The sequence below is a fragment of the Mobula birostris genome, chromosome 14 (assembly GCF_030028105.1).
Source record: "Mobula birostris isolate sMobBir1 chromosome 14, sMobBir1.hap1, whole genome shotgun sequence".
NCBI lineage: Eukaryota > Metazoa > Chordata > Chondrichthyes > Myliobatiformes > Myliobatidae > Mobula > Mobula birostris.
In genome coordinates this window covers 35,647,419-35,662,042 of record NC_092383.1, presented here as the reverse complement: position 1 = coordinate 35,662,042, position 14,624 = coordinate 35,647,419, and the positions used below count along the sequence as shown (strand labels likewise).

The window sequence follows — 14,624 nt, the reverse complement described above, 5'->3', positions numbered from 1 at the left end:
AGAATGCTGGACTGGAGGATTTCAACCTGGATTTACTAGTTTTTCCTTATCTCCTCCCTCAGTGATTTTTTTCTTGGTCATCTTTTAATAGCTCCTTTAAAAATAAAATTCTCAAACCAATACGGCCATTAATCTTTGTAACATTGTATTATAGCCTTTCCTTCAAATTGATGACATCCTTAATTTCTGAGTTGGCCACTCAAGTTCCAATCAGTGGCAGCCTAACCTAGTCTGTTTTACCTTGGATCTCAACCACCTCACCCCAGGAATTAATTAGGCGAACCTTCTTTAACTACTGCCTTTGCAAGTGTATCCGTTCTTGAATGAGGAAGCCAAAGTTCTCTAGTCACCTGCTTCTGCTCCTCCTTGTTTTAGTTCCATTTTTTCTCATGAGAATAAGTCACGTTTCTGGGGACCTATCTTCCCAGATCTGGTTCTGCAATACGTCCAGTAACAATGTCTCAGCGATGAGAGTTTCTTTATTCAACACAAACATGAGAAAATCTACAGATGCTGGAAGTAGGAAGCAACACACACAAAATGCTGGAGGATCTCAGCAGATCAGGCAGCATCTGTAGAAATGCCTTTCAGGCCAAGACCCTTCTTCAGGACTGAAAAGGAAAGGGGGGAAGATGCCAGAATAAAAAGGTGGGGTGTGGGGAAGGGGGGAATAATTTGAAGATGATAGGTGAAGCCAAGTGGGTGGGGAAAGGCAAAGGAGAGGAGAATGGACTATGGGAGAAAGGCAAGAAAGTGGGGACCCAGGGGGAGGTGATAGATGGGTAGAGGCTAGAGTGGAGACTAAAAGAAGAGGTGGGCAGGGGGATTTTTTTTTAACCAGAAGGAGAAATCACTATTCATGCTATCGAGTTGGAGGCTACCTATTATAAACGTTTGCCTCTTATCAGCGTAAATATCCAATCTAAGCAACCTGCATTTTTTTTGAACAAATATTTGGAGCTGTTAATTGAGAGGGAATATAGGTTGCCACTTATTCTAAAGATTTCTTTGTTCATTGTAGTTGATGGTAATTTTTCATTCTATTCACAGTCACAGTTGGAAGGCTTGTCAAAGAAAAGCAGCTACTCTATACGGATGGTAGAGAGATGGTTTCGAAGAAGACGAAATCAAGACAGACCAAGCTTGATGAAGAAATTTCGAGAAGCTTGGTAAGTTTCAAATGATGTTCCTTTAGATCTTTCTTAATTTATCAGAATACCAGATTGTTTGGGAAACAATAGCTGTATTGCTGTAAAGAACAGAAGTTTTGAGTGAAAAAGAACAATCTACTTTAGAAAAAAACGTGCACTCACTAACGCCTTGAAGCACAACTTCCCAACTTTTATCCCCCCTTCCCTTTCCAGCAAGATATGAACATTCATCTAATTTTTGTAATTACTTGCTGTAACATGCAAATTTTCAGTGATCTGTGCATGTGAATCCCCAGATCTCTCTCTATAAATGAAGAAATGTTTCTGTTGGCTCGAGGGTCAGTGATCAGAGGTGAAAATAACCAGAGAGGATTTCTTTCTATGTGACGCTTGTTGCTGAGTGATCTGGAAAGCACCGGTGGGAAGGGTGGTGGGAGCAATACTCTTATTACTTTCAAAATACCTTCCAAAAAAAAAGGTATTGGGGAATGAGTCAATGAGTGGCATTCATTGGAGAGCACTCTCAACAGGCTGCCCTGATCGCCATCCTCAGAAAGGTCCTGTCCTTGCAGTTCCCGCTGTGTCTGACTCTTTAGTCTTCACGTGACTGCTTTGTGCACTCAGAGAGGCATCGCTGAAGGTGTCAGAGGGATCATTCTCAAGGAGGGTAATACTGGTAATAGATCCCTTTTCCTCTCCTTGCTTTCAGTGACCTTTCTTATGGGAGAGGAAGTGTAATTACTGATCTGAGAGCAGTGTGGGGAAAGATTGAAAGCTCCCTTTGTAGGTGGACGGGAGAGGAGAGCCAACTGCTTCGGGTAGAGAATTCCAGTCATTCTTGAGACTCTGAGAGAAGAAATCGCTCGCCCGTTTGAAATGGGGGGCTCTGTCCAGAAACCATACTCCTTGGATCTGATTATTGCCACTAGAGGAAATGTCCTGAATCAGAACTAAGTTTATTACCACTGACAGCGAAGCTTGGTGTTTAACAGCAGCAATACAGTGCAAAGTGTAGAAGAATGCTGTAACTTGCATAAATAATGCAACGGTCATCTCTTAGCAACTCTGTTGGAATCTACTGGGTTGCAGTAAGAACCTCATTCTTACAAACTCCAATGAGTACAGGCCATTCTGCATGACTTCTCGAAGTAAAGTTTATTACCAAAGTACATGTATGTCTCCATATACAACCCTGAGATTCATTTTCTTCAAACCTATGGAACAGTAACTATCACAAACAAGAGCAAATCTGCAGATGCTAGAAATCCAAGCAACACACACAAAATGCTGGAGGAACGGAATAGTAACTATAACAGGGTCAATGAAAGACCACCCAACTAGGGTGTTGATACATTAACACATTGTAGGAATCAATGGAACAAACCTTACTTGACAACTTCAGCACAAGCAGAATCTGAATATGGAAAAGCCAGACCTGTGTGCAGTCCTCCAGATCAGCTCACCGACACTCGGTGAAGTTGCGTTCTAACTCAGTACCTCTGTGCGCCATGCCCCTTGCAATAAAATATGAAATTCATTGACTTTCCTTATTACTGCTGCATCAGTTCACTACACTTTCCATTAGGACCCTTGTGCTGTATTTTGTAGTCTCGCTTTATTTAAATAGTAGGATGGCATAAATAATTGTGGCAGCACGGCAGCATAGTGGTTAGCGCAGCTCTTTATGGTGTGGCGAGGCGACCCGGGTTCAATTCCCGCCACTGCCTGTACGGAGTTTGTACTTCCTCCCCGTGACCGCGTGGGTTTCCTCCACAGTCCAAAGACGAACCAGATTGTAGGTTAGTAAGTCATTGTTGATTGTCCTGTGGTTAGACTAGGATTAAATCAGGGGTTGCTGTGTGGTGTGGCTCGAAAGATCTATTCTGTAATAAATAAATAAATAAAATAAACAACCTAATTTTCCCACATTATTTTCCGTCTGCCAACTTCCTGCCCACTTATTTAATCTACTCTATCTCTCTGCATCCCCTTCATATCATCTTTATTACTCTGTTATACATGGCTGGTGCATATTCAATGCTTCCATCCAAATTATTGATACAGGTTGTTAATAGCTGTGATGCAAGTACTGATAACCGTGCAGTGCACGAGCTATGGTTGGCCATTCCAAAAGTGATCCAAGTATTGCAATTGTTTTCTGTCAGTCAGGCATCAACCCATCCGCACCAGAATACGGCCTCCATCGTCACATGCAGGGGTTAAGGTGGGAGAAGTCCTTGTTTGTCTTTTTTCTTGGAAGCATCTTGTCTTTCTTGTCTTTCTTGTTTTCCAGGTTCCTCATTTGCATTTTGCATAGCGGCCCTCTGAGCTGCTTCAGTCAGGATTGAGAGCTGAGGCTCCCAGCTGATTGACTGGGGTGTTTAGACCACACAGTGTGACAAGGTTGCCACTTTGACTTTAAACTCTAATCCCATTCCATTTGGATAGCGGTTTCAGCAGATCAGACACGGGACTCTTCTGAGCAGGGAGTGAAACTGCAGCCCTCGATTGTCCTTGTTAAGATAGATAGACAGACATGCTTTATTGATCCCAAGGGAAACTCGGTTTTGTTACAGTTGCACCAACCAAGAATAGAGTATAAATATAGTAATATAAAACCATAAATAATTAAATAATAATATGTAAATTATGCCAGATAGAAATAAGTCCAGGACCAGCCTATTGGCTCAGGGTGTCTGACCCTCCAAGGGAGGAGTTGTAAAGTTTGATGGCCACAGGCAGGAATGACTTCCTATGACGCTTAGTGTTGCATCTCGGTGGAATGAGTCTCTGGCTGAATGTACTCCTGTGCCCACCCAGTACATTATGTAGTGGATGGGAGACATTGTCCAAGATGGCATGCAACTTGGACAGCATCCTCTTTTCAGACACCACCGTCAGAGAGTCCAGTTCCATCCCCACAACATCACTGGCCTTGCGAATGAGTTTGTTGATTCTGTTGGTGTCTGCTACCCTCAGCCTACTGCCCCACACAGACAACAGCAAACATGATAGCACTGGCAATAATTACTGTCTGACGTAGGAAGCGGATTGGGCACTTATTTATTCTGTTTCAGAGTGTTCAGAATCCACATTTGCACCTTCAGCAGCAGGTACTACTTCTCCTTCCTTGGGCAGAGGACCGAGTTTCCCCGGGTCTGTTCCGGGCTCCTGCTCTCTCCGCACCAACCGGCATCAGCGTGGGTCTGCAGCATGGTTGTAACTACTGTGGGGAACGGGCTGGAGACTTGGATTATTTCGCCTTCAAGAGAAATGACACAAGCCCAAAGGCCTGAACGACCAGTTAGCGGTAGAATAGCTTCTATGTTATCTAGAGCAGAGGAGGGTGGCAGGAGGATCGAGGGGTAGTTAATAGGAATGTGTGTGAGAGAGCAGATTACAGAGACGTAACCCGGGAATGGGGCTGTTGGGAATGTGTTTAGAGCCAGTATAAACTTGATGGGCTGTGTGGCTGTTGATATGTGAAGCAGTCTTTTTTTTTCTTGCTGTTGAAAAAGTAACACATGTTCCTTCATTGCAGTCAGTGCAGAGAGATAACGTATGGAATAAACACTTTTGTTTTCTAGCTGGCGTTGTACATTTTATCTCCTAGCGTTTATCGGAGGGATTGCTGTCCTCATTGATGTAAGTACTTCACTCTACAATTCGCTGCACTAAACCTGTCTCAGCACCTTCATGCCAGGGAGCCTTGGACAAGTTGAATTTTGATAGACCACAAGCCTTTCCATTGATTCCTGGAAATGAGGCAGGAAGTGAGTGAAAATCCAAGCAGTACATTTACCACATCCTTCCTGCTGTGTGTGGCTGTTTGAACCCGGCTGCTAATGTGGTTGGCTGAACGTTTCCTTATCTCCAGCAGGGGTTGGTGAGAAAGGGGGTAGACACTGTGTATAGAGAATAGGGCCACTGCCTCACCGTGTCAGAGCCCAGATGAAATCCTGACTTGTAACGCTGTCTGTGTGAGTTTGCACATTCTCATTGTGGCCACGTGGGTTTCCCGGGTGTTCTGGTTTCCTCCATACCCCACAGTCTCACTGGTCGGTAGGCTGCCATAAAATGCTCCAGGTGTGTAGATGAGTGTTGGAATCTGGGGGGGAGGGAGGAATTGATGGGAATGTGGAGAGAATTTTTTAAAAAGTGGAATTTATGGATGATTATTGTGAATGGACAGTCAACACAGACTCTGGGCTGAAAAGCCTGCTTCTGTGTTGCATCCCTCTAGAATGTAAAACAGTAGAAATACAGGCCCTTCAGCTCACCAAACTTGCTGGTTAATGACACACGTAATCCCTGCTTCCTGCACCTTGCACGTATCCTTCCAACTGCATATTAATGTACCTATCGATAGAAGCATTTAAGGTGCATCTTAAAACACATCTATTGTATCTGCACACCCCCACCTGACTCAGCAAGTAGAATCTAATGCGGTCACTACTTTAACAGTCCAGCAAACAGACACCCACCAAAGCCACCCAAAACAACGCAATCTTGGACAGGGCCTGCAGCGTGAGACCAGGGCGACGAAATCTATACTCTACCCCCTCATAGACTACTGCTGCTTTTCTCCCTCTGTTTCCCATGTCCCTTGGCACTGCAACCCTCAAGTTTAATCTGATGATTCTATACTGGCCACACCCACAGCTGTAACAAAAAAAAAGTGATGGTGAAACTTGGGGTGTGGTTCCATCGTAAAACTGCTGGTTACATCAGGTGACGTCTGTGATTCTTTACAGGCGTAAATTTTAGGGTGGTACCAACACAGTCTCATTAATATGCTGAGGTCATAGACACTGAGGACCTCAAGCATTTCGTAGGAAAATGAATTGATGGTACAGTAAATGTAGAGAAAGATGTGTACCGATTGTACTTCTGGTACATCATGTCAGTGCTGCTTATTTTGTCCTTAACCATGTCCCCATGAGGAGCTGTTACACAACACCGAGCCCCATGTTACACACGGTTTTACACAACACTGAGACGCACCTTAACTTGCTGTGTCTGATATCAGAATCAACTGATTCCACACCCACCTTTTCAAAGATAAAGCACACCTCTTTAGACAATTTTTGGCCAGATAGTGGCGGCAGGATCCTAGACTTTGGTCCTTCCCAACTTCAGTGTGTCCCTTGGCATGCTGGAGTGTGCCAGTCAGCTATATTCACTTCTAGACACCTCCTTGCGCTGGAAGGCCAGCAAGCTTTGGGCCGACCAAAGTTCATCTTTTACTAAGTTGACGATCTTTCAGCAACAGATGTTTTAACTCAGGGAACAGTCACAGATCATGAAAAACACTGAATGCTTCATGAATACACATCATCCTTAGTAATCCCTGCATTGTTCCGTTGTTGCTGTATGTGTTGCTGAAGGTGATTTTTAGAAATATTTCAAAAGTAGACTATTCACAATAAAAAAAACTTACTAAGGAAGCAACAGTGCAAAAACTTACATATTCATGGTCGATACAATCAGTAGTGAAAAAGCAAACTATGTTACTTGTGCGGTCCCTGGGGTGATACGCTCTTTACACTGTTCCAAGGAGCTTCCCCACCCAACACCACCTCTCCATTTACACAGGAGATGGGCCCTAGACTACACTCCTTTGCATTGGCCAAGTTTCAGTTTGCCCCTTGTGGATTTTTAGAAAAGAGACAGAGCAAAGATTCGGGATCTGCTCCTCTTTGGTATTCTCCCACTGACAGCCCTCACCTTAACTTGCTGTTTCTGGTATCAGAATCAACTGATTCCACACCCACCTTTTTAAAGATAAAGCACGCCTCTTTAGACAACTTTTGGCCAGATAAGTTCATTAACAGAGCTTTGGCCACATTGGCCTTCAAATATCGGGGTACTGAGTACAGGAGTCGGGATGTTATGTTGAAGTTGTGAGGCTGAACTTAGTGTACTGTGTGCAGCTCTGTTCACCTACCTACAGAAGAGATACCTCGAAAGGGTGTGGAGAATATTTACAAGAAAGTTGCTGGGACTTGAGGACCGGTGTTACAGGGAAAGGTTGAATAAGTCAGGACTTTATTCACTGGACCGCAGGAGAATGGTGGGAGATCATTTAGAGTTATACAAATTTATGAGGGATATAGGTAGGGTGAATGCTTGCAGGCTTTTCCCCTGAGATTGGATGAGACTTGAACCACAGGTCATGGGTTCAGAGTGAAAGATGAAATATTTAAGGGGAAACTGAGGGGGAGCTTCAATTACTAGGTGGTGTGAGTATGGAACAAGCTCTCGGCACAAGTGGTGGACGCGGGTTCAATGCTACTTCTATGAGAAGATTGGATAGGTATGGGGATGAGAGGAGGATGGAAGGCTATGGTCCAGGTGCTTGTAGATGGGACTGGGCAGCAGAGACTAGATGGGCCAAAGGGCCTCCCTCTGTACCATAGTGCTCAATAACTCATTATTTTCCAAGCAGGTTTTCCTACATTAAGGCAATATTTAACTGTGTGTTGGAATCATTACAAAGGATGTTGTATTTTGAACCACCCAGTGTGCTGATGGTCAGATAGCATTAACATGTTTATTTCTAAAGGATCCAACTAAACTGCACAACGGCAGAATGTGCGAAGCTTGAGAGAGCTGAATCAGTGTGTAACGCCAGCTCCTGTAAACCAGCATCTAACGCAAGCAGTGAGAGCACAATGGCAACTAATACATTAAAGCACAAGTCGCAACTTGCTTCTCAGCAAGAGCCCAAGGTTTGATGGCCTGTACCTTAGGTAGCAGTTAAAGGACCCACGCCCTTCCTATGCAATATAAATTGGATTTGGATCTCCCATTAGTGCCGGGACTGGATAGGATAGGCAAAATGGACAGCCTCCAATCAGGTGACACTCTTCTCAGCCTTCCGATGCAGGGTCTCGATCTGAAATGTTGATCATCCCTTTGCCCCCAGATGCTGCCTGACCTGCTGAGTTCCTCCAGCAGATAGTTTTTATAGCCTTTGGTCAAAGTGACACCTCCGCAAGGTTGTGGCCCAAGTACAGGCAAGAAGGGGCCCCATGTGTTGGGTGACAAGTAGATCACATTCCTGTGTTGCATCACTTTGCTCTGTCTGAGACGTGCCGGAATCAGTTATAATACTTAACTAAGGCTGCTTGTAAAATCTTTTGGTGAATTTATACTCATTTCCACGGGGAACTCGTTGTAAATGTAGGCTACTGCATAGTACTACTGCTTCAGTTTTTTTTTCATGATGAAGCAATCCTAGGGGAAATGTTACTCGTGCTCTCAACCAGACTTTACCTGAGTGAGCCGCAGGTAAGTGGTGGGTGGATGGACACCGCACGCACGCCAGTACCGTGCTGCCATTTCACCCTCCAGGCCCACAGGGGCCGCAATTCGTCGGTCCAGGAGCCACGTGGGACGTCTCAAGGAACTGGAGATCATTTCTGGAAAGCAGGATCTTTCTGATGGTGCTGCAAGAGACTGCAGATACTAGAATCAGGAGCAAAAGCAGTCTTCTGGAGGGGTGAGAGCCGACAGCGTTTCAGGTCAATCCTGAAGCGGTGTTCTGATCTGACAGGTCGACCGTTCCTTTCCTCCCAAAGATGCTGCTCGACACAGAGTTCCTCTGGCAGGTTGTTCGTGGATTGGACCACGTCCACTTTGGTCACGATGCATTTCTAATTTCAGTTAATTAACCTGGGCTGTACTTTTCTTTCTTTGTTACAGAAACCATGGTTTTATGACACTTGGGAAGTCTGGGTGGGATATCCTAAACAGGTGAGTCTATCAGAGAGCTAGTTTGCTCCTGCACCATGTTGGCCAAGCAGGCTCCGTCCTAACAGTTGCACTTTTGCAGAGTCGGCCGGGATTTGATGCAGGAAGTTGATTAGGTTTGCACTAATAGTTGATAATAGTGAAGATTATTAAACAAGAGCAATGTTAGTGATAGGAAAATATTAATGTAACCTAATGACGCTCATGAAAACTTTGTTGGGTTTCATCCCCGTCTCCTGAGATCAAAGACAGGACTGACCTACTGCTGATGCTTTGCCAACACGGCCTCATGCCTAGAAGTATAACATCCCCGAAGTTTCATGGTCACTGTGTCCACTTTAATAGAGGCAACTGCCCAGCATCTCAAGATAACGCCATTACCACTGATTGGTCGCAATCAACAAAACTAGAGTCCCCGAAGCCCAACAGCAGGTCCCTAACCTTCCAGGCTTCCCCCACAAGTGAAGTGCCTGAACTATGGGCAATGCCACAGGGGACTGTACCTCATGGAAACAAGGCTGCTGCTAGTGGACATATCTTCTGCGGTCAAAAACTCAACCCATTCACTTAAGTTGTTCCTCCTTGCCTCCCTCTGTGTGGTTTCTTTCTTTCCCAATCATACCACTGGACCTACCCCTTCAAGAATTTAACTGAGGACATGCTGCTGAAAGAGTACCTGTGCTTTGAGTGCCCTTTTGTCGGTAAGCTGCCTGGTGTAACCCAGTGGATGGACACAGCTCACTTTCTCAGTGGTAATGGACTGAGAGGCCAGTGGCCTGGAGAGTGTCCATTCTGAAGTGGATTGATCACCCAGCGTGCCGCGGTTTGGGGCAGGCAGTGAAGGTGCTGTCCATGTTGTCTGTAAAGTGTTCTCCTTACAAGTGCCAGGCTGTTCCTGAATCTGGACTGGTCTCCCACTGTGGTCACTGCTCCCCAGAGGTTTGTGAGGAGGATTTTGCAAGAGCTGGGAGCAAGTTTATAGGTCTGAGTTCTGCGCGAGGGTCAACAACCAGAATCATTGTAGTTTTGCTTCATTGCAATATGGTAGTCACGATACAACTCAGAGATGGCAGTGGCCTTGCTTAAGGTCTGGGGCCAGGCCAGGTAAGAATGCCAGATTTCCTCCCCCATGAAGTATTATTGAAACAGTTTCACTGCAGGGGAGGAAGTAGTGTGAAATATTAATGGCAATTCAATCATTTCCTGGTCATCATTACTAAGATCAAAAATTTTCCAATAAGATTCGAGACTAATGATCAATTCAAATTTCTCAGCTCCCAAGTTGGGATTTGAACTCACATTTCTTAATTTCTGACCCTGGCTTTTGAGTTACAAGTCAGTGATCTCTCTTCCCTGGCTGACTTCCACCTGAGCTTTTATTTTACCTGACTGTGCCAGGCAGTGCAGACGTCATGTGGTGGTAGTGTAGAATCTCTTTGTCCTATACAGCTTTGGCTGGGATCCTGTTACAAACAAGATGAGCAAGATGCCTCCCTGTGTCTACTGTGCTCTGGTTACAAGCCTAAAAACACAATGTCTAATTGAACTTCCTGTTCGGATATTCCTGCAAGTTTTCTAGACGTATTCAGCTGCGGGCTGGGGAGTTAAATCCAAACAGGTGGACTGATTGTGTGCTGGCTAACTCTTTCCTGGGCATCGGCACTTTTCCTGCAGTTGTGTGATTGCCCATCGTTTGAAATGTGGGATGGTGATTCCTTAAGATCAGCAACTATCATTTTACATCGTGGTGGGTGAGCAGCATCTGCGACATCTCCTCGAAATGTGAATTAGATATTGTCAGAGCGGTACGTGGAAAAGCATGTCATTTTCACTTTGTGTATCATTATTCCCTGCTGTGTAAGTGCCTGAAGTGCATCTCGCATCCTTGTAGATGGTCAGGTCAGGAATCTTGTGCTCTGTGCCTTCCGTAAGCAGGTTGGCCCATGGAGTTGTGACTTTGAAAGGGGTGGTGCAGTCACGGTGTCTGCATGGACGTTGGCACCTCCGCCCACTGAATCCACACCAACCATCGAGCATCCCTATACATTGATCCTACTTTCACCCCGTTTTAACCTCCCCACGTTCCCTGGAGTTCACTAATCAGCTCTACACAGCATGGGCAATTTGTAGTGATTGGTTAGCCTACCATCCTGCACTTTCTTGGATTGTGGGAGACTCGAGGGAGAAGGTGCCCAGACTCCATTGTTTGATTGAACTGGCGGTGGAGGCAAAGGCTGTACCACCCTGCCACCCTTCCTCGTCACAGGGACGGCCAAAGGCATCTCTTTCTTCAGGGTGGAGTAAGGGCAAAGGAATCGGATCAGTTTTAATATGGCCAGCATATGTCATGAAAGTTGTTAACTTTATATAAATTAAATAAGTAGTGCCAAAAAAAAAAGGAAATTAAAAAAAGTAAGTAATGAGGTGTTCATAGGTTCAATGCCCATTCAGAAATCAGGTGGCAGAGGAGAAGAAGCTGTTCTTGAATTGTTGAGTGTGTGCCTTTGGGCTCAGCGGTTGGGGTTGTATAGACACGGAGGCCAGAAGGCCAGGCGGGGATGTCCAGGTGGACTGGGTACTCTGAAGATGTCAGAAAGGGTTTACAGACTGGGGTGAGTGCGCCACAGCAATAAAATGGGTCAGTCCTATGGTGAGATCACCTCAGTGCACTCTCTCTGCCAGCACCATGCCCAGTCATGCCATTGAATCCCTCTTGCCTTCCACCCTTTAATAGACCAGACAGCATCTTTGTTCCCAATATCCCTGAAATTTCAAACCTGTTAGAAAGATCTAGGGAACGATTTTACTGATCGCTACAAGGGTGTTATTTTTGTAGGATGGAGTTTTAAGAAAACTTTTCTGTTGCAATGCAACAGTCCGCAGAAGGAGTGTAAAGAACGTGGTCAAGTGGGCTGTGGGCAGAATCTTCATTCATTCATCCGTTATGTACCGTGTCAGGTCTGTAATGATATTACAAGCTTGCCTCGTTGCTGGATGTCTCTCTGTTCTCTCCACAGACATTGTTACCATCCCAATATTGGTACTATATCATTGAACTGAGTTTCTATTGGTCACTCTTGTTTAGTATCGCGTCAGATGTAAAAAGAAAGGTAAGTGTTGTATTCTGGATGTTGGTTTAGTGTAAAATAAATACAGCAATTTGGATTTCTGCTTTTATACCAATAACTTTTGAGAATAGGGTGGGAGGCCAATAGAGACTTTTTAAACTGGTATTATTGGATGGCCTGTGTAACAGAAGTGCGTAAGGATTAATAAATCAAATTTGATAGTTGAAGTCGGGATTCATGATCTAATGGACTGATTGGTTTCCTCTTTATCTCCTGTCCTAGGAGTAATTTGCTAGTATACAAGGGTTTACCTAGGGATCACAAAAAAAATTACACAGCAGGTTAGGCAGCATCTGTAGAGGCGAAGGAATGGTTGATGTTTTGAGTTGGGACCCTGAAGTCCTGATGCAAATTCCTGACTCAAAATATCAGCTATCCCTTTGCTCCACAGATGTTGCCTGACCTAATGTGTCCCTTAGAAGTTTGTTTTGTACCCTCTTGAATCTACATTTATCCAGAGGATGCTTCCTGGCCCAAGTTCACTTGAGATTGTGTAATATTCACACCTAGCTAAAGATGCTTCGTAATTTGAGATTATACCAGGGTCAAAATGGAAAGAATACACTGCATCAAAGTGTAAGGAATGCTTTACTCTGACTGCCAATGTTTATAGAGGGAGGCTGTGAGATTCCACAGTTTGGAGTCAGAGTTTTAGCTATAATTGGGCCAATGAGATCTCGGACACACTAGTGGTAGATTCGTGAGATTGAATGTTCTTGTCTGTTCTGCAAAATTAACTCCTTGCAGGATCTCAGGTGCTATTTGTAAAATCTGTAAAAGATACTACCCCATTTTAAAAAAAAAGATGGTGATCCTTCCCAATGGGCATGCCCATTTTTTTTTTAAAGTTCCATGTCAGGTTAGCAGTTTCAGTCTTTTCATTTGCTCTTCGCTGAGCCGTGTGATCTGACGTGACTGAATTCCCGAGCCTTGCTGCTCAGGACCTTTCAAGGTGTTCAGGAACTGAAGCAGTTTTGCTCCATTAACACCTGTCTGGCCAACGACAGGTAAAGTTGGGATGCAGCAGCCAGTGTGTCACTGCTCAGCTTAGCCAGTAAGCTGCTGGGCCTGAAGGAGGAATGCCAGAGCCTCCATCTTTGAACCGGGTTTAGTGAAGTCAAAGCTGCAGGAATAAGGGAAATGGAGCTCAGTTACCAGAAGAGATTGGTAATCGGGGTATGTTGTAACGTGAACAAGGTCAGTAGAGAGGCACTGAAGCTAGTGGATACAGAAATGATTCATTTAACAAAATCTTGGAGGAAGAGGCTTGCTCCACCCAATATGACATGACATTTTATATGCTAAAGATCAAGGGTAACTGCAGGACAATTCTATAGTTACAGTGCCTCCTTTGAATTGCATATAATTTTTACAGACCTCCTTCTTGGCACCCACACTCCCGACACCCAAAGTGGGTGTTAATCAGCATTGTCTGATTTTCAATCAACTAGTGTCCACGGCTCCAGGAAAACTCTTGTTTAGGGCTGCATTTTAAATTTAATTTACAATCCCTGTTCATGTCTGAAGAATGTCTGCTGTTGAACTTAATATTTGTTATATACCCTAACTCCAGAGTACCCCCTAATAGGGTACGTGACATTCTTGACAAGTGCTCGCTACTCAATAAGCTGGTTAATCTGATGTTGTCCTGGTCATTCTGAGGTGCCAGTCTCTTGCTGAGCTTTTAATGATCAGTCACCTGGCATTAAAAATACAAAACACTGACAGCCTGCAATCCTTTGGCAGGGGCTGTGTGCTCTGTGACACAAGGCTGTTCAACTTCACCCTTGGGTGGAATGACCACAGTTAAGAACGTTCCTGATGTGAACACTGGCTCTAGGAGACAATCTGTAATAACACCTCTCTAAAACTTGAGTCCTCCAGTCTGACAACAGCTTGAGTTAGAAGGAGAGGCTGGGACTATTTTATCCCCTGGTGTGTAGGAGTCCGAGGGCTGACTTACAGAGGTTTATAAAATCATAGGGGTTGTAGGGAGGTGGATGGTCACAGTCCGGGGAGTCTAAAGAGCATAGATTTAAGGTGAGAAGGGGAAAAGATTAAAAAGGGACAGTTTTTCACACAGAGGGTGGTGGTTATATGGAGCAAGCTGCCAGGGGAAGTGGTCGTAGGTGAGTAAGGTTTTAAGGTTTAAAGGACATTCAGACAGATACGCAAATAGAAAAGGTTTGCAGGGGTTCCTGGCCTGGGGTCCACAGACACCTTGATTACTGGTAGGGGGCCCACGGCATAGAGGAAGGTTGGGAACCCTTGGTTTAGAGGAATGCAGATAAATGAGGCTCACTTTGATAGACATCTTGGTCAGCGAGGACAAGTTGGGCTGAAGGACTTGTTTCCATGCTGTATTCACTATGAACGGGTTTCCTCTGTGACTGCTGAGACACGGGGAGGAGACATTACCTTTCGTTTGACTGCACTCTGTATCCGCCGTTGCTGGATAGTGTGTAGGTGATGCTGGAGATGGCTACTCCATACTGTTGCTACTGCTGCAACCTGGGTTTTGCCAGAAAGGTGCATGGCTGTTGGCATTCCTGCATTGAGAGGCAGGCGTCCTGAAGAAGTATGTACCCAG

The 14,624-nt window shown here is 44.8% G+C and overlaps 1 protein-coding gene across 5 annotated transcripts in view; it reads left to right on the top strand.

Moving 5' to 3' along the window:
* The window catches only part of LOC140209825 (ceramide synthase 2-like), an 82,488-nt gene that overhangs the window by 44,297 nt on the left and 23,567 nt on the right, over positions 1 to 14,624 (top strand). For 4 of the 5 annotated variants that reach the window (XM_072278361.1, XM_072278362.1, XM_072278359.1 and 1 more), the window contains 4 exons: positions 1,051 to 1,169; positions 4,739 to 4,796; positions 8,859 to 8,909; positions 11,924 to 12,016. In XM_072278361.1, coding sequence (XP_072134462.1) covers positions 1,051 to 1,169; positions 4,739 to 4,796; positions 8,859 to 8,909; positions 11,924 to 12,016 — 321 coding nt within the window. The remainder of the gene's footprint in view (positions 1 to 1,050; positions 1,170 to 4,738; positions 4,797 to 8,858; positions 8,910 to 11,923; positions 12,017 to 14,624) is intronic. The other variant, XM_072278364.1, reaches the window with a different exon arrangement.